Source organism: Panulirus ornatus, chromosome 66 (assembly GCF_036320965.1).
Source record: "Panulirus ornatus isolate Po-2019 chromosome 66, ASM3632096v1, whole genome shotgun sequence".
Lineage (NCBI taxonomy): Eukaryota > Metazoa > Arthropoda > Malacostraca > Decapoda > Palinuridae > Panulirus > Panulirus ornatus.
In genome coordinates, this window is record NC_092289.1 from 22,940,256 (window position 1) to 22,960,807 (window position 20,552).

Genomic DNA, 20,552 nt, shown 5'->3' on the forward strand with positions numbered 1-20,552 from the left:
AGGTCAGGAAAGCCGTGTCGTCTCTTTTAATGGAATTATATTTGATATTACAAGTACTACTGCTTGGGAAGCTTGTAGGTCAGATTATAATCACTTAAGGATCGAAGCTCATTATCAACTGCAGTATCTTGTCCAACGTGACCTCGTATGATGACTTGGAAGGCTCAACACAAGGGAATAGGTCAAGTGAGGTGTCATCGGGTACTACACCTGTCATCTAGGATGGTCACTATCAATGAAACTATTCGTGGTGGTGATTGAACGCTTATTGAACATCGACTCATAATGGAAGAGTGAGTGGCGTAACGCGCGGTCTGGTACAAGACACAGATGGCTGGGTATGCAAATGAAAGGTGTGAGAATCTGTAAAAGATAACTGGTTTCTGAAGATGTTTCAGTGAAGTTAAGAAGGCTTGAGATTATCGCTGAGTACATTACAAAAAATAAATGACTGGAAGACATGTTGACATCTCATGCAGCAACAGGAAAGATAAGACTAAGATATTTTGTGAAGAGTAATAAAATTTAAGGAAGGACATCAACATCAATGTGCGTATATACATATATATATATATATATATATATATATATATATATATATATATATATATATATATATATATGATTAGTTATGGGGAATTACATTTGGTTACTGTTTATTTGTTGCCTAGGTAGATGAGTGACCAAGCGAATCATCATGTGGTTACAAGTATTGTCCATCGTGTCCAGTGGTCAGGCAATGGGACAATAAATTTCTCCTCTGGTTGGTGGCTGTCCACCGTCATATTACCAGTTATTGAACTTGCTGTGTGTGTGTGTGTGTGTGTGTGTGTGTGTGTGTGTGTGTGTGTGTGTGTGTGTGTGTGTGATTATTATTTGTGTGTTACGGGGAAAGAATTCTATACTGGTGTTGCTTCTTAAACTTGTATATCTATACCATTTCTTTACAAACACACACACACACACACACACACACACACACACACACACACACACACACTAAGTTCAATAACTGGTAATATGACGGTGGACAGCCACCAACCAGAGGAGAAATTTATTGTCCCATTGCCTGACCACTGGACACGATGGACAATACTTGTAACCACATGATGTCTCGCTTGGTCACTCATGTAACGTTAAAAGTGAGAATGAGAAGATATGATTTTGCTTTGCAGAAAAGAATTACTATACATCTTTAAACAATGACAATTCCATAATTTTAAATTGTTTCCCACACTCTTAGGTCCTTATTACTATAACCCCTATGAACATTTCAGTACTCAGATATTCCTTCCGTAACGTATACCACCTCATATGCACCTCACACACCATTCTCTATGTCCCCCTAGGATAACATGTGTTATGTACACTTGACCTAATCCTCCCTCCCTCCCTCGAGTGTCCTGTGATGGCTAACTAATGTGTCTCTCTTGCTCCTGCAGGCGTTGAACGGGTTCCTGGTGATCCTGGCGTGCGAGGGTGAGGTCTTCTTCGCCACCCACAACATCGAGTCCTACTTGGGCTTTCACCAGGTGAGTTCGACCTCCAAACTTCGGGGTGGGACATCGCAAGATGGGGGAGGTCTCCTTGCTAACCCCATCCTCTTCCTCCTCATCTTACTCCTCCTCTTCCTCCACCTCCTCCTTATCTTCCTCCTCCTCTTTCTCCTCTTCCTTCACCTCCTCTTCCTCCTCCTCCTCGGTAGTAACCACGCTCTTCCTAGTTAGTATGATAGATACTAATAGATACTAATCAATTATCGTCATACGAGTAATCTTGATGTTAATTAGAAAAAAAAAAATGTACCCACCGATTTCATCGACTCTTGGGATCTCCTTCCGATACCAGTCATTCCGATTGCGGGTGATTCTTGTATCGGTTCCCCGGTACTATACGCTTCCGATAATTTGCCTCCCGATACTGGTCTCCACGATACCGTATATTCCCATTAACTCCCAGTTCCGATTCCGTCATCCCGATGTTAATACAATGACAACGCAGAAGCTGAGAACTTGAATGGCAATACGTATACATGAAACTGGTAACTTAAGAACACCTTATTTACTATAGTCCCTACATTTGTGTGTGTTCGGTAATGAGGCCGTTTAATTACGTGATCGTTTGCCTTGAATTTACATCTGTTTACACACACACACACACACACACACACACACACACACACATACACACACACACACACACACACACACACACACACACGAGACATATGACTCTCCTAGCACCGTACATACATATAATCAAACATAAAAACACCAGCGTACGTAACTACCTCCAGATGATACAAGGTTTTGGCTTAAGAGGAGGTAATTCCCAGCAACGTGAGGGAAAATGACTAATGAAGATCTGTTCCTTCCTCATTACATTGCGTAATTAGTGTTTAATACCTTAATTAGGCCCCAGCAGCGGCATCATGTGTTTAACACTGGTAGGGATTTAAATTTAATTAATCTTTGGTTTAAGCAGCACAAGTCATGGGGTCTTATAGCTGGGGGTGTTATAGCTGGTGAGAATGTGTGGAGGGGTTGAGGTTCAGGAAGTGTGAGTGTAGAGTGTGGAGGGGTTGAAGGTGAGGATGTGTATGTAGAGTGTGTAAGGGTTGAAGGTGAGGATGTGTGTGTACAGTGTGGAGGGGTTGAGGGTGAGGATGTGTATGTAGAGTGTGGAGGGGTTGAGGCTGAGGGAGTGTGAGTGTAGAGTGTGGAGGGGTTGAGAGGATGTGTATGTAGAGCGTGAAGGGGTTGAGGGTGATGTGTATGTAGAGTGTGGAGGGGTTGAGAGTGAGGATATGTATGTACAATGTGGAGAAGTGTGACAGGATACGGGAGACTGTGAGCTGGTGTAAGCCAGGAACACTTCTCTGGAGCTCCTGCGGACCTTCCAGTAGCAGGAAACTAATGGAATCCTTTGAGACGAGTCCTTTGATGAGACTTTAATGCCAATGATCGAGTCTAGCTAAAGGTAACTTTTCACTCTTGGTGTAACCCTATGCAAGAGTCTAGAGACACCTTTGTGCACGCTGGAGGAGGCCTTTTTACCGAAGTATCATCTTGCTTGTGGTAACTAAGACCTCAAACTTTAGATATACGGAATCACCTTCAAGTATCGTCAGGTTATCAACGACAATAAGAGTTCCAGTTAGTCTTTCAGTGAAATGCGAGACTTAGAGTCACCGCTACAGTGATGATCACTGGCTGACACCAGCATTTCTAGGGCAAGTCTTTAAAGTTTTAACCACTAGACCATATGTTTTGAGGAATAGGGCGATGAGGCATCACTAACGAGCACCACCGAGGTGTAATGACCTGGTTAACGACGCTGTTAGCCGTCCTCTTATTGGTGGATCAGCGATGGACTCCAAGAGGAGAAAAACGCAGGAGGAAAAGCCTTAGGCAACTCGTATGTGAGGAGCGTTTATGTGAGTTCGAAGCCGTGTAGATTTCCAAGAGGTTCGTTTTAGCCTCCGGGTCTGGGATCTTCCAATGAGCTGAACTCCACAAAGTCCAGCGTAATGGCCTCCCTTGTTACAAATTCGTTTAACGATATCTAGGTCTGTAAATGGCCATTAAAGACCTTTACCCCCAAAACAGAGGGTTTTTTCTCTCTGTTTTTAAGCGCCACCCCACGCCAGTGTTAAGAGCCCCGAGAGCACCTGGTGGTGGCGCCAAAGCTCTACAGACTGAATGCTCCACTACCGGAGTCCAACTTCCCCCCCAGCGCTCACGACTCCACCCATAAGGTTTTTATTACCACTGCAGCAGTGTTTTACGGCCTTCCTTATTGATCCTACCGCCACCCTTCACTCATCACGCTGGCCCAGTCCCCGTGTTGTTGAAGTTCTTAATCCCTCGTCATGTACTGACGGTACGATCCTTGGAAATGACAGTACGATCCTTGGAAATAACGGTATGATCCACGGAAATGACGGTGCGATCCTTGAAAATGACGGTACGATACAAGGAAATAACGGTACAATCCATGGAAATGGTACGATCCTTGAGGAAGACGGTGCGATCCTTGAACAGGACAATACGATCCTTAAACACGGAGTTACAATTCTTCGGCACGACGGTACGATCCTTGAGCACAACGGCACGACCCTTAAGCATGAAGCTGCGACATTTTGGCACGACGTCCTGGCCTTTCACCTAACCTTATCAGGCGAGTTAAAGGCAAGAGCCGTCATACCTACGTGTCGTATCCTCGTACTTAAGGGTCGTACCATCGTACTTGACTCATACCTTCCTGCACAGTGAGATACTCAATAGATATCCCCTGTAGGTGTCTTGGAAGAATATAAGTAAGCTGAAGAAACAGGAGGAATTGAGTGTTCTGGTCCTAAGTCCCATGAACGATACACACATCCTTCCTATCAGAGTCAGAGAGAGTGCCACAGAATGCCATCTCAGGTGTGCAGTGGCAAAGACAGCTATAGACACTGTGCTTAGGAGAGCGCGGATATTTCTGTATATGAGATCACTGTGGCGTCGCAAAAAATAGATTTTGTTTCGGTGTTCCTCGGTCGTCGAGAGTCAGCAGATGTACATATATGCTAGGTAATACCTAATATATATATATATGCAATCTCTCACAAGAAAATCCTTTTTCGAAACGATGGGGGAAAAATGTATATTGAACAAATAAAGCGAAACAACTCTGAACCCGGGGATCTCTCCCATGTTCGACGCATCTCGGTCCTCCATTATTTTTTCTTCTACGGCGCCGAATTCGGCTTCGACCAGGAAATACCTTGAGCGCTGTGGGTCGTGACGGGTTTCCTTTAGAGCGGGACGCGTGTAATTTGTCTGCGCGTAGAATCGAATGCAAAATCGCCCGCCGAGACTTTTTAAAATCCGCTCCTCTCTTATGAGCCCACGACACGGCAAAGCCTTCGCCTCCTCTCCAGGATCCTAACTCAACCTTCGCCACAGTCGTAAGCCATCTCTGTATAACTTGTGAGATGACGACACAACATGGGAAACATGAGTATCCAAGGTTGTGTGAGGGACAAGACAAATGTTCCTCCTTCACCGTGTAGTGATCCCTAGTCAGCATATATGGTCGGTTTGTTTTCATCCGATAATGCATCAAATCCCCCTCACTCCCTCCCTCTCTCCCTCAACCTCCCGTTATGGAAGAACACAACACGACAGGATGTTGTTGGGAACTAACAACGTAACAAGTTTCTACGGCGTTCTGGGGTTATACAGAGGGGCATTTGTGGCAAAAGAAGACGCTCTTAAAACGACGGATAGATTGGTGGGAAATGTGGTTCGCAAGTTCACAAACATGTATACAAGCATACAGAATCATATACATATATATATATATATATATATATATATATATATATATATATATATATATATATATATATATATACATAGACACAAACACAAACACACACATATGTAAACAAAGAGATAAAAGTGACCTCGACCCTTCATTTCGAGCTAATATATCGTCTCTGGCATGAAAAAAAAAAAAAATGTCAAAAAACATTGGACGAAGAAGAGCATTATGTAGTATAAAACCTCTCGTGTTGCAATTTACGTAAATACACCAAAAACAGGGAGGGAAAAAAAACTTACATCCAATTATATAATATTAAGACAGACGTGCAGCGCTGAAAAAGAGGAGACATTACAGCATTCGGAGGAAATACCTTGTAAAGCAAGATGAAGTGAAATTGGTCGTAATGTTGAAGGACCCGCGGAGGCTCTGGGCTTTATCAGCTAGTCATCTCAATACGACGTTTTCAACAACATAAATAAAAATGGTAGAGCCGTCCATCACTCGTCATGCCACCAGCAACTTCCATCTGACATCAGCCAACCCAGCTGTGGTGGTGCAGTTTCTTCCTCACTCCCCACCATCCACACACCTCTCTCTCTCCCCCCCTGCAAGCAACACACCCCCTCCCCCAAGACCCCCAGCTCTGTGGCAGTTTACCAGCAATACAGACACAGCATCCATCTTAGGCAAGATAAGGATCACCTCGCATGTCCCCACACACACACACACACACACACACACACACACACACCCACACACACACACAAGATACGCAAGATATCCGGGGTATATACATACTGTGGAGAATCTCAAAATGAAAATGGTCTACGACGAAGGAATTAAAGATGTACATGTATGGAGAAGGAAATGTGAATGTATGTAGCAACGAAAGGATTATATAGCAAAGGCATGGTAGATGTACGCATTAGACGATGATGTAGGCTTATATAATACTTAAGTACACTTCAGTTAATTTCTAGAAATAATTAGTCAAAGAATACCTAGAATTAGAACGTTTACGCTAACCATAGCAATACACTTTTAGCAACTTTCTTTTGTGCCTGTTTGCGTTTTCCGATTTATGTAAGCTCATACAGTAGATGTACATCAGTGCGAGTGTACCTACAGCAGATCCTGTCTGTATTTACGTTCAACTCCTTAACAGAAAGAAAACGTCGTTTCTCGGGTGTCACTCACGTCTAGGCCTCGCTGGTAAAGCATTCGATTCCAAGTCTAAAAACCTGATCCTCACAGCCTTTAAGATGCACTGGCGGGTACCCACCCTTGAATGCTATGCTCCATAGTCGTTACTTAAAGACAAAGGAGAGTATACGGGGCAAGCTACCAAGATGACCCCAGGACTGATACACAAACACTATGAAAAGACCTTCAGCAGACCTTAAATTATTTACCAGATGGTTAACGCAATACAGACATTACCACCTCGTATCATTAACATTTAAAATTACAGTCCATTAAATACATTTTTTGATATTTAAAAAGCACTCAGCATAGATGTCTCGTATATTGAGTAAAAGTATTTAAATATGTGTTTCTAATCTCGCTTTCCTTCATAGAATAAATATATCGATAGATCTAATATATGGATATGATTGTAGGTGATTAACATAAGTGCAGATAGATAAAGGTTTACAGGAAAAATATTAAATAGTCTGAGTACAAACATCTGTCAAAGGATCCATAACTGAAACGTCTTGAAGGACCTGTAAATGAGTTCTTCAGACAGAGCCGTAAATGAATCCTCCCTTGAAGGATCCGTTAATGTAACGTTATGTAAATGACCCGTAAATGATTCCCCCCTTCAAAAACCTGTAAATGCGGACATTTACAACACTTCAGGCTCATGCATACAGAGCAGCAGTCCCGACGTAGAAAGATGTTACCAGTTACTGAAAGGAAATTGACCAAATCCCTTACGTTCCTAGTCTTGCAGATATCTTTTGGTTGGGTATCTTTGGAAAAGATATAAACATTTTGTAGGGAGAGATAGACGTTCCCTCCCGTCCACACACACACACACACACACATATATATATATATATATATATATATATATATATATATATATATATATATATATATATATATATATATAAAGCCGCGAGGAAAACAGTTTGACGAGACAATCCGTCAGTGTGTAATTACGAAAAAGGTAATTAAGTAATGGGACTGCCAGGACCAAGTTACATTTGAATTCCCCCGTCTTGCCGGGGTTAACACAGCCGTACATACATACACAGTCCCTAGTTCGAGGGGGCTATTATAACATCCCATATCACTCGATTTACAGCCTTACGCTATGCAGTGCTTCTGTATCTCTAGCGATATGCGTCACAATAAAGTGCTATATTGTGACTGTAAAGCACATACGGGCTTTCTTACTGTCACTCCGGATGGCTTCTTAGTCCTAACTACCCATCTTATAATTGGCACAATTTAGTGCTATTTTATGCCAACTTTTCAAAACTTAATGACTTTCGATTACATTTTAATTTCAATTAATTACATTAAGGCTTAATCCTCAGACTTTAAATATGAGCGATTTGCATTGATTCGATCCTGCATAAGATTAATTCATTAGATTATATTCACTGCTGGTGTGCCTTAAGCCGTTTTCATTATAGAGTGAATTCCATTTTTAGGATGAATTACATCTGTGATGTGTGTGTGTGTGTGTGTGTGTGTGTGTGTGTGTGTGTGTGTGTGTGATATGAACTCTACCTCATCCCCTTGAACACGACGGTACGACCCTCGAGCACGACGGTACGACCCTTGAGCACGACGGTACGACGCTCGAGCACGACGGTACGACCCTTGAGCACGAGGGTAGGACCCCTGAGTATACATAGCACGGCCCTTTGATCAGGTCATCCACTAAGGATCATATTACAGGCCAAACCATCACACCCAAAAGTCGTACTGTCGTGGTCAAGGGTCGTAACGTCGTGCTCGAGGGTCGTACTTTCCTGTTCAAGGCCACAACACAGAGTGGGTGGGTACAGAGTCCTGATTCCTCGTCAGACCATTCGCTATAAATCAATCTTGACGATCAACAATGAAATCCCAATGATTAAGAACACAGATGGTCCAAGAAAGCATGAAAATAGAATAACATTATGAACAATCTGATCACAATACAGAACCCAGGTGTAGTGGCTACAACACCCCAGGTGTAGTGGCTACAACACCCCAGGTGTAGTGGCTACAGCACCCCAGGTGTAGAGGCTACAACAACCCAGGTGTAGTGGCTACAACAACCCAGGTGTAGTGGCTACAACAACCTCAAGTGTAGTGGGTACAACAACCCCAGTTGTAGTGGCTACAACAACCCCAGTTGTAGTGGCTAAAGCAACCCAGGTGTAGTGGCTACAACAACGACACAATCAGATCAATAGCACAGTGCTAAACCCTCACCGTAGACGCGTTAGTACAGACAGATTGAAAGCCAGGGTCCAGTTCCCCAATACAGCTAGTGTCAGGTCTGTAATCATTCGACGGAGACTCAGGCAGGGTACAGAACCCACTCACTGTACCCTGTACACGTCTGGTACAATCACAAAATGAATTCCAGTGTCTGATTTTCTCATCATTTTCAATGATGGTCCCTGAGAGGCGAAGGAAGATAGCAAAACAGGATAATCCAAGGCCCAAGGACGCTATTTCAAGATCAGTCACCAAGATATGTATCCCTGGACGATATAAAGTGGACAGCGTGGTAACTGTAGCCTCTGCATAGCCTTGACTTATGACATTTAAAAAAGCTACATCTGTTGCATGAATTGCATTAGGCAATTTTCACGTCATTCACAATTCGCAGACAATCATCATTACTGACATAATATGAATAACTTCATCATAGAAAATACTGTGTGTGTGTGTGTGTGTGTGTGTGTGTGTGTGTGTGTGTGTGTGTGTGTGTGTGTGTGTGTGGGCACAGAACAAGCAGGAAATGTACACTCAGATAATGTTTACACGTTGGCCATTTTCTATACTCAACTATTACCACTACCACCACAATGACCACTACCACTGCCAGCACCATCACCACTACCTCCACAATGACCACCACCACTGCTACCACCACCATTCACCACTACCACCACCATCACAGTTACCACGCCAACCACTATCAACACACTGCCCTAACCACTAGTATCGCCACTACCACTACTACTACTAACCCCCCCCCCCCTTCACCCCCACCACCAGCAGTATGGGGGCAGCACCACAGTTTTTACCCCACGTCCCCTGCAGGGGGAGGCGCCGTCTCTGCCCTTCAGAACGTTATATTTCCATGCCTAATAACGCCGCCCTGTGTGTGTTTTTTTCCCCCGCCACAGGAATACCGGTTCTCAGGGAGAGTCGCAAATGTGGGTGTTGGAGTGACTGGGGGCGACGTAACCCCGGGGGGCGCGCGGGGTGATGCGACGTAACGCTGGGGGGGGGGAGGGGGGGGAGGGGAGGAGCAAGAGGCTGAGAGAGAGAGAGAGAGAGAGAGAGAGAGAGAGAGAGAGAGAGAGAGAGAGAGAGAGAGAGAGAGGCAACGTACCCGTTTCCACGTAATAAGCGAGGGTTGTCGTACAAAAATGGTAATAAGTGTAGCCTTTGCTGAGGGGTGTGACTTACTCTGGGGGGACTTACCCACTGGATGGGGGTTATGTGGGGGAAGAGAGTCGTCGTACGTCTAAAATGACGTATCCATTGGTGAACGTCATGCAGGGTGAGAGCTGAGGATGACGTATAGATAGATCCAATTGGCGAGAAGCGACGGATCATGAGGGGGGGGGGGGGGGGACGTAGGCCGGAGATGCGACGCTTGGGGGGGGGAGGGGGGGACGTAATTCAAAAAACACCTTAAGACAGACGACGTTCTCTGGGGGGGGGGGGGGGGAGAAAATAACCTAGACCCTGTCCCCCCTGAGAAGCGACCTTCTCTGGGGAGGTAATATCCTCCGGGGGCTTTGATGGGTGGTGGGGGCGGGGGACAGATCCCCCCCCCCTCTGGGTTTTTCCCAACGATAGCTCAAGCATCGTGGATTCCCAGCCTGGGGCGATCGTGAAACCCGGCGATACCCGGAACGTAATATGAGAATCCCTACAATCATATATGACCTAAGATAGCCAATATTCTAAGGCTGACGATAGCTAATACTATATGACGGACGATAGCAAACGCTGTATGATCCACGATAGCTCATACTGTAAAACCTTCTAATACCGTATAACCGACAACAGCTAATAATGTATGACCAACGATAGCTCATAATTCATGACCTACGATAACCAACGTGTTCTTCATTCAGTCACTTCAGTGTCATAGGTCAGGCTACTGTAGACCTGAAACACCAACATGTCAAGAGATATTGGAGACCTCCTTACGATAGCGGTGGGTATCGTAGCCAATGGCCAGAGGATCCTGTCAATATTAGAGTCAAGAGGTCAAGACACTCTGCGATAGCTGTGTCGATCGTACACGCTGGCGATAGCGTGGGAAAGACAGGTAAATTTTCCTCTCCTGCCAACCTGGGGGTCATTACAGAGATCTGGTCCAGCAGAGAAAAACACTTTAAATGGCGGAGTAAAATCCTGACAGCCTTCTACGATAGCCCTGGTATCGCAAGGGTGAGAGGGAGGGATTGCTTCTACGATAGCCCTGGTATCGCAAGGGTGAGAGGGAGGGATTGCTTCTACGATAGTCCTGGTATCGCAAGGGTGAGAGGGAGGGATTGCTTCTACGATAGCCCTGGTATCGCAAGGGTGAGAGGGAGGGATTGCTTCTACGATAGTCCTGGTATCGCGAGGGTGAGAGGCCTAGTTTAGGGGGGCGTCAAGTGTACGACAACTTTACGATAGAAGATGCGACGGCAGATCGCTTACAATAACTTGGATGAAAACGCTTCAGATCTCTTCAACAACAGTTCTGGCGAGAGAGAGAGAGAGAGAGAGAGAGAGAGAGAGAGAGAGAGAGAGAGAGAGAGAGAGAGAGAGAGAGAGAGATCAGACCGTTTTCGGATTACGATCGGAGACCCTCTCTGCGATAACTACTCCAGCGATCGTAAGGGGAGCCCTGAGCTCGATAGCCGAGGAGGGAGGAGGGAGGAGCAAGGAGGGAGGGAGGGGGTGTGGGTGTGTGTGTAGGAAGGAGGGAGGGAGGAGCAAGGAGGGAGGAAGGGGGTTGGGTGTGGGTGTAGGAGGGAGGGAGGGAGAGGGTATCGTGTTGGAGGTCATGCTCCAGAATCAGCAAGAGGGATCAAGAGGGTGGGGTTAGCCGAGCATGTCATTAGCCAGGATCTGAGTCGACCACACTCTCTAATGCCACACCTTCTGACACTTGCATCCCACGGGTGAAATTGTGTGGTTTATTGAGCCGCAGTTTTCTTCCCTCTGTGTGTGTGTGAGAGAGAGAGAGAGAGAGAGAGAGAGAGAGAGAGAGAGAGAGAGAGAGAGAGAGAGAGAGAGAGAGAGAGAGTGCGCTTCGTGGCCATGTTGTTTTACGTCATGAATGAAATATTTGAATCTTATTGGTAGTTCACATTGGGTATAATACGTCATCCACAACAAATATCTAATCAATTACTTCTCGGCATCTGACGCGACCTATTGTGTGCCTCGGGCTGGTCACAACACGTGGTGTTAACATGTTAAACTGTTATTTGTGTTAACTTCTGTGTCTCCCTCACCCTCGGGTATGTGTTAAGTCTTCCACTTCTACCTGAAGCAGGTGTTAAGTTCCTCTGCTGTGTTTCGATGTGGTTGCTTCAAGGTGTCTTTAAAAGCGTATATCGGATTGCGTATCTTATTGGTTAGCTCCCGCGTAGTTTCTTCGTTATAACCTGCGTTATTACGTTGGTTAATGACAGCGTATGGTACTAGAAAAGATCGTAATGTTGCATAAAAGTGATGAAAACAAAAGAAAAAGAAAAAAATAGATTTTATCTGTGAAGGCCGAGTCGAGAAAAAAAAAAGTAGTGGACGCTTATGATGCATCACCTGGACGACAAGAAACAGAAAACTGGGGTCCTGGTTATACCTCGACGACAGAAAATGGAAATCGGTCGCTGAATCCACCACGACGACAGAGAAAATGGAATTCTTATCAGCGTCTCCTGAACTTAATCGAGAAATAAAATCCTGCAACGAAGAGCCCGAGATTCTGGGATAGATAGCGCTATAATTCGATTAGGATCATTATCGAATAATCTCATGAGGAAAGAGACAACCTTATGGCCTGGCCAGTAACATTCTTTTCATCCTATGCAAATGATGTGAAAGTCATACCCATGGTTTTCATTCCATAATTCATATGTTCTCACAAGTTACTTTCAAATTACATTTTTTTTCTTAACGCGGATGAGCCAGCTCAAGATTTAGTATACTGAGAGAGTTGTATGATCAGGAATACAACCTGTATGTGTTGTATCGGCAGGTTTGGTAAGGTTGTAGGGCTGTTGTAGACGAGAGTGAAGGGTATTGTAGACTACATCAGCCTACGTGATACAGTTCAATGGTGGCCATAATTCTCAGGTCTATGGATCATTAACATGGTACAATGATTTCTTATCTTTTTCCTCTTAGTAATTTTTGATTTAACTCTGTTTATATCTATCGATCTATAGTGACAGATAGATGGATAGACATTTCGAAGGGGTGACGAGTTTTTATTCTCATTCATTTGGGCCTTAAATTTAGACAGGCGTACGGATGGATGACTTGGATAAAAGTTATCTATATTCTATCTCTTACCAGCAGAGGTGAGAGAGAGAGAGCTTTACATTTTCTTTCCTAGTATGGTCTACATTAGAGGCGATGGTTCGATCTGCTGGTCCTTAATTCAAAATTGATGAAGACAATGGTACACTTTTTTTCCCACTAGGAGAGCCATGGTAAACGTGAGGCGATTTCAGTGAGTGTGCGCTTCAGCAGACCCAACTGGGGGAAAAAAAAGGCGGTCTTTGTTATTCCCAGTGTGTGTGTGTACAAGGAAGAAATGTCTCTCCTTGTTCTTTCCAGGAGAGACAAAGAAGACACAAGAGCTTAACCTGTCGTAAATAAGATGGTCGTAATGTTCTAAGGATCTTGGGCACGAGTCCCGCCATTTACACTCCCTATGTGGGCCTTGTCCCCCCATTAATAATGTCCCCCCATTAATATTGTACAAATTAACTCATTCATCCTCCCATCTTAGCAGGGGGGCGAGCCCACACTACACTACCCATGTTGCCCCCGAACATAAACGTCTTAAGAACCATCTCGCACCATCTCTTAATCTGAGCTGTGTGTTCCCCTGGTGGAGAGGCTGCGGGAGTGTGGTCGGTAGGAGGTGGGAGAGGAGGCGGTGTCCCGCCTTGTTAGAGTATTGTTTATCACGTTGGGTAAGGCTGCGGCAGATAAGGCGATCCTTACAGTGATGCCAGCACCGATATATGCAGATGAGCTGGGAATATTCATTTATGAAGACGCTGCCACCACCACTCTCTCCATTCCCGTCACACAGGCTCACGCATGCTCTCTCTCTCTCTCTCTCTCTCTCTCTCTCTCTCTCTCTCTCTCTCTCTCTCTCTGGCCACTGCCTAACAACATAGGTAAAAATATGTTCCAGATGCTCACACGGTACGTATTCATTTACACAGACACACACAGACAGACACACACACACTCACACACACACTCACACATACACACACATGTAGCACTAAGGCCACATCCCACTCGTCCTGCAGTACCCCCAGCTCTGAGTTCAAGAGGGAGAGGCTCAGATGTAGCGCGGGCTAGCAGGCCACATGGATAAATCTGTAAATGACGGGTTGACCACAGGGAAAATATCGAGCCAGCATCGATCGTCGCCGCTGTGCAAGACTGATTGGATGTTCGCATGTATTCAAATCACTGGAATCATACAATGGCTGTGTTCAGGGACTGTGCATTTCCCTCTTCGCTGAGAAGTCCCGTCTCCCGAAACATCGTCCCCCCCCCCCCCCCCCCCCGCGGGAGGGCACAGAATCCCAGGGAGAATATACAGCCAGGGCACCCAGACCTCCCCCTTCCCCCCTCCCCCCACCCCTCCTCTCCTTCCCTCCCCCCTCTCCTCCCTCCCTGAGGTCAATGCCTACAATGCAAAGGTAACACCACACTGGGTGATAACAATGCTATTCACGATCACGATGATGATAGTTATCAGAATGTTGTGCAGTATAATGATAACAATAATGATAAATGATGATGATCATAAGAACAAAAGCAATCATTATTGTTGCAATCATTATTACTATTATCATTATTATCATTATTACTATTATCATTTGTATCATCATTATTATTATTATTATTATTATTATTATTATTATCATTATCATTACTATTATTATTATCATTATCAATATTATTACTATTATCATTATCATTATCATTAGTAGTAGAAGTAGTAGTAAAAGTTGTAGTAAAAATATTACATTAGTATCTTCGAACTTCTGTGATAGGACATTAAGCCAGCCTACTGTTTACTATCACAAAACACCAAATTACATCAAACAGCCATTGACAATAAACAGAAACCATCAGGTCTTATCAGCATCAGCTGTTGTACACAATCGCACGGGAACTCTGTTGTATCCTTAACCCACACAGTGGATCACGTCTCACACTCAGACATCCTAGGAAGGAGCACACAAACACTTGCTCGTCTACCAACGTCCTGTTCGCAAAGCTTGAGTGCTCCCCCCCCCCCCCCCCCCCTGAATTTCCTCAAGGGAGAGAAAATAGTTCGAAAGGAAAAAAAAGTATTTTCAATCAAGGTTATAATGTATTTAATATATTTGGTCCCCGTTTATTATCTATAACGAATTATGAAATTATGTAACTTTGAGGCGGAGAAAAGCAGAGGGTGAAAGGGGCAGCAGAGGTTGTGGTGCACGACAATCAGAAACACGACACCACGACACAGCCTGAGGTGGTGCAAGCCAGCCGTGACCCGACAGGCCGTCGTAAACAAGCAGGAGAATAATGACTCCAAAGCAGAAACGACAAGAGCGAGAGAAATTAGGGAGATACACTTCGAGAGAAGAAGTGGAACTGGAGGACAATGCTGACTCCCACAGCCCTGAGTGGGGCAGCTGGTCGAGGCAACATCCACCACTCCCACAGCCCTGAGTGGGGCAGGTGATTGGGAGGTGACCTCGTAGAAGAAGCAGAGTTTCAAAGAACATATCAGTGTCAAGGGCATTGTAACACGACACATGATGCAGAGCTGAGAGAGTAAGGTTACACTTAGCAACTACGTCAACAGACAGACTAATTGATCACAAGGACCAGATCGTGACGCAAACCTCTTGTCATGTTGCATTGTGGCTAGTTCATGCCGGCCCAGGTTCGAATCCAGGAAAAGGTGAGAGGCCCATAGCCAAGCATGGCGTTCATCCTTCCCACTGGGTTTCGTTGATGAATGGGTCCCTGACAACCTGGTAGTGGAGTATACACAGCTGTGATCATGATGTAAGACGTGCCCCTGATCAGCGCATTATGTAAAGAAGGAATACACAATACCAGAGGTTCGAATCTACGTTCGTCAGGGCTGGGACGAGGGGGGTTAAGGTTGGTTCCACGGCCGTCCATTAATCGATAACGTGTGTCTTCGTATTAAAACACAACGAGATTTAATCTACAGAACATGGAATATAACATTTACTCATTCTGTAAACAGCCTCACGGACAGGCGTAAGGAGGCGACACGAAGGGGCAAGGGTAACCCCTGATGTCGGGTCAAGGTAATCCCTGATGTTAGGTCAGGGAAACCCCTGATGTTAGGTCAGGGTAAGCCCTTATGTTAGGTCAGGGTAAGCCCTGATGTCGGGTCAAGGTAAGCCCTGATGTCGGGTCAAGGTAACCCCTGATGTTAGGCCAGGGTAAGCCCTGATGTTAGGTCAGGGTACGCCTTTATGTTAGGTCAGGGTAAGCCCTGATGTTAGGTCAGGGTAAGCCCTTACTTTTAGGTCAGGGTAACCCCCGATGTAAGGCTGAGGTAAACCCTGATGTGTGATAAAAAGAAATGGTGATCATTCACCCCCAGTCCGGAAATCATATGCCCTGCCATTTTACATGTTGTAAAGGGGCGATATGTCCCTGTAATTTTGGGATTCAGTGAATGTCCGTTGGAAAATAATTCTCCCTCGATTTTTTCAAGTGGAAACTTTTTGTCTTTTTAATCTTTGTATCCATCGGGTATTCTTAAATGGGGTTGTCTTAGATCTAGTGATTTTAGCACAGGGAATTCCTTTCTCTCTCTTCATCCATCCCAACCAAGGTTAGTGTAGGTCTAAGGTTTCGTATGTTCAAGTACCAGGGTCTACATTTATCGGTTGTCGAGTCTACTAAGTTATCGGGTGACAGGTCTTCGAAGTGATCAGATATCGGGTGTTCGGAATTAATTAATATCGTGTGTTTGTTGTTATCAAGTGTTGGTATCAGCAGTCATCGGGTTTCCGGTCTTTAAAGTTATTGGGATTTGCCTGAACATAATGACTGGGTCGCACAGCCGTGCTCAAGGATCGTATGTATCGTCGTGCTCAAGGGTCGTACCGTCACGCCCAAGGAATTAGAAAACATTTAGATATGTAAAAAAAAAAAATGCAAAGCTATTGTTTACCTCTGGTTAACTCACACAGGGCTCAAATGCGACATATTTTCCCACAGTTAACTTACAATACCGATAATAATTTTGTTACGTTCTACACTCACAACATCAGCGTTTATAAGCACGTGACTAATTCCTGTCCCTCTGCTTTGTCTTTCACACAGAATCCATTGCTCAGTAGATCACATGACATTCCCAAATTCCTTTTCCGTTGTGATCACGTCATAGATGCGATAGCGAATATCAAGCCATTTTTCCTCCAGTTTTGGACGCAAATATCAGCAGATCGCTTCTCAACGATATACGACAGCTTTGTCTCAGGCGTAGTCTCGTTTAAGTTATCGTAGGTGCTAATCAAAAGAGATCGTCAGGGATATTCTAATATATTTCTGTTAATGCCTATGTTTATCTAAATCTGTCGTCCCTATCAATCCATTTTCTATCCATTGATCATTATATAATCCTATCCTCACAGCCGTGTTGTCTCTTCATCCTTCTTCTATATAGGAACCGTGGTCACTCGAGACTATCCATTTCCCACGAAAATTTTAATCATACGACCGAATGTTGGAATCACAGGTCTTTCGCTACGCTGGAAACAAAAAACAAATCGCTTCATTATTCATTGTCGAGGCAAAGAATGTTTTTGTGTGAGAGAGAAAGAGAGACTTTGACCGTAAGATGCTGGAGGGATGCGATGTTGTTTCTCCATATTACCAGCATCGCAAGTGTTATCTGTCTTGTGTAGTGATGATGAGAAACAGAATCACCAGAGAGGCGAGTGTTGCTTAACCTTTGAGAACGACGGTACGACCCGTGTGCACGACGGTACGACCCGTGTGCATGATGGTACGACCCGTGTGCACGATGGTACGACTCATGACCACGATAGCTTAACGTCTGATCTGACATCGCTATGATACCTATAGGTCACACCTTCTGGCTTGGGATTACGAAACGAGTTCTTCCGACCTGGAGTCTCTGTAGACTTCAAGAACAGCCAGTTTCCCACGACAGTAGGATTAAAACACGTAGTATCTTATATGTCTTTTATGGGCCGCAACTGCATCTGCACAAGAAAGTTCAGGAGTTCCCCACCATTTCGAGAATCATCTTTTACGCACAATGGAACTGTCTGGGATCACTCGGTTCCTCTTCACATGGATCCATCGGCTCCTAGAGGAAAGACTGGAAAGGCTAAAACTTCAAGACTGACAGCCTGTGAGGGCAGCAGTTGTGAGGCACACAGCTTCCATGGCAGCAGCTTCCAATGTGAGACACTCTCCAAGGGCCAAGGGTTTCGGTGCGATGCCTTCCATGAGATAAGCTTCAGGATACCACCTTTGGAGAGCCAGGGCGACATCGTATGATGGGCAAAGCTTGCACGATGAGAAACTCCAAGGATCACAGTTCCTACAGCGCCAACTTTTTTTCCCATTGGTCCCCATGTCATCCCTCACAAGCAAAACTGCCTTCAAAATACGAGCTTCAAAAGCTTCAGCTTTGAGGACAATTTCTATTATAACAGGCCTGGAACATAAGCCTCCAAATGATCATATTAGAGAACATCACTGTCGATAATTTTTAGGGCAATGAATAATAAAATGATCTTTTAGATTATATGTAACTTAACCAAAGATGAGTATAAATACATCCATTGCCAAGTTATCTTATGTGAATTATTGTGTTTCTCAGTCACTGTAATTTTTCATTTATAATCCGTATGAAATGTATCAGATGAGCAGGACTGAAAATGACTGACGATGTTAGTTTTGAGTGTTGCAAATATAACTTCTGAGAATTAGAAGTTTGTATGTTGTGTGTGGGAGATCTGGTCTTCGTCGCACGGTATGTGTCCAGCGCTGGACAGTCGGATGTTTCCTAGCCTCGACCCACACACACACACACACACACACACACACACACACACACACAACACACACACATGGGCGACGGTTCCTTACTGAGGATGAGAGTGGCAAGTGCTCAAGTGTTCCCAGGCTCGGCACTTGAGAGTGTGTCGGCCGAAGCATGAGCTCCATAAACCTGTCGCTGGGTAATGAAGACGTCGGTATGACCCCAAGCGCTGGCCTGAGCCGCGGGTGGGAGGTATCCGCGCACCATGGGCCCGCCTTTTATTAATTCTCGCACTTACCATATGCCAAGGTGGCTGGGGCGCGTCCTGATGCCCCCAAACCCTGGCGGGATACAAGGGTGAGAGTCCCATCCTCCTGGGAAGTAGGGTTAAGGCGGTGTTCTTGAAGAGGAACTTCCACACCCACGGCGCTCAGCAGGGGTCCTCGAGATTTATATGGCCCAGCGCCCAGGGTACTCGACCCGAAGCCTTCGACGTTCTTCGCTCTCCGTTTAACCGCATAATTGCGCCGTCAGGCTCAATGGCGGATCCATGGGGCTTTATGCCTCTATCAGAAGAGCTCGAGATATCACAGTAAATTTCATAATAGATTCCCTTGGGTGGAGACGAAAGGGTTCCGGCCTGCGTGCGATATGTGTATAAGCGAGCGGCCACAAGACAGATGACTAGTAATTGAGGTATCATACATGATATACCTCGAGAGCCTCAAGATGGCCGACGGGGAGAGGGGCATTCGTCGAGGTGCAGCCCGCTGGACTCCCTCCCAGCCTCCGTCACCTGTGGCCTGGCATCACTTATGCTTATCTTAAAGATCAATATCAATATATGTCACCTTTCTTTTCTTTGGTAACACTGGGAGTTATATCTGGCCTCTGGTAATTATGGGAGTTATACTAACCACTTGGAAACACTGGGGGTTACATCTGGTAACACCAGCCGTTACCAGCACTGTTACCTTCACGTGAGTAACATTGGGAGTAACCATATCAATTCCAATCATGTGGTAGTTAAGGTAACAATCGGTATACACACTCGTTCATTAGGCCAATGAGTAACAGCTGTAATATCTGGGTCAATGGTATGTACCTAACGACCTTAATAACTCTGGAATTACCCTGTGATGGCAGCCCTGGTAGCTCTCTTGTTGTGGGTGGTAGCTGTATGCTGGTGTGCTGGGACTCCAGGCTCGTGGTTGGTACTCATGCTTGTTATGTATACAGTGATCGTCAAAGCTGTATGCACAACACAGTTACACACCACAAACATACCAAACTAATATATAACTCGTATATACAGACTAAGGACGTAACGATACTCGTAAACACATAATATAAATCATTTACTGAATCAAGTGGTTTACACGTATTACTAAAAAAAATAATTCATAGTTTTCTTTGTATCGTATAATGAGAAAACATTCCGATAATGAGGATAACTTTGCATAAACATCACATTATCATCATCCCACCTAAATCAGAAGCACCAGTCCTGATGTAAACATCGTCTGGGTCTGATGATGCTTAAGAGTTAATACAACCTTGTTAGAGTGAGGGCTTGAGGGAGGGAGGGGGGGGGGTTGTTAGGTTGTTTGTGATGGTAGTTATGAATAAACCGTCGACTCAGGCTTGATGGTTATGTTTTACAACAGTGAGTTATGGATGTTACCGATGTTTATGGGGCAAACCTTCATGTTAAAGTTAACATTCTGTATTGTCT

At 44.8% G+C, this 20,552-nt stretch overlaps 1 protein-coding gene across 4 annotated transcripts in view; it reads left to right on the forward strand.

Moving 5' to 3' along the window:
• Positions 1-20,552, forward strand: part of ss (aryl hydrocarbon receptor spineless) — a 314,320-nt gene that overhangs the window by 232,365 nt on the left and 61,403 nt on the right. For all 4 annotated transcript variants that reach the window (XR_011712270.1, XR_011712271.1, XM_071658638.1 and 1 more), the window contains exon 4: positions 1,443-1,532. Coding sequence is in view for 2 of the 4 variants with exons in the window: in XM_071658638.1 (XP_071514739.1) it covers positions 1,443-1,532 (90 nt within the window). In the remaining 2 variants the exon portion in view is untranslated. The remainder of the gene's footprint in view (positions 1-1,442; positions 1,533-20,552) is intronic.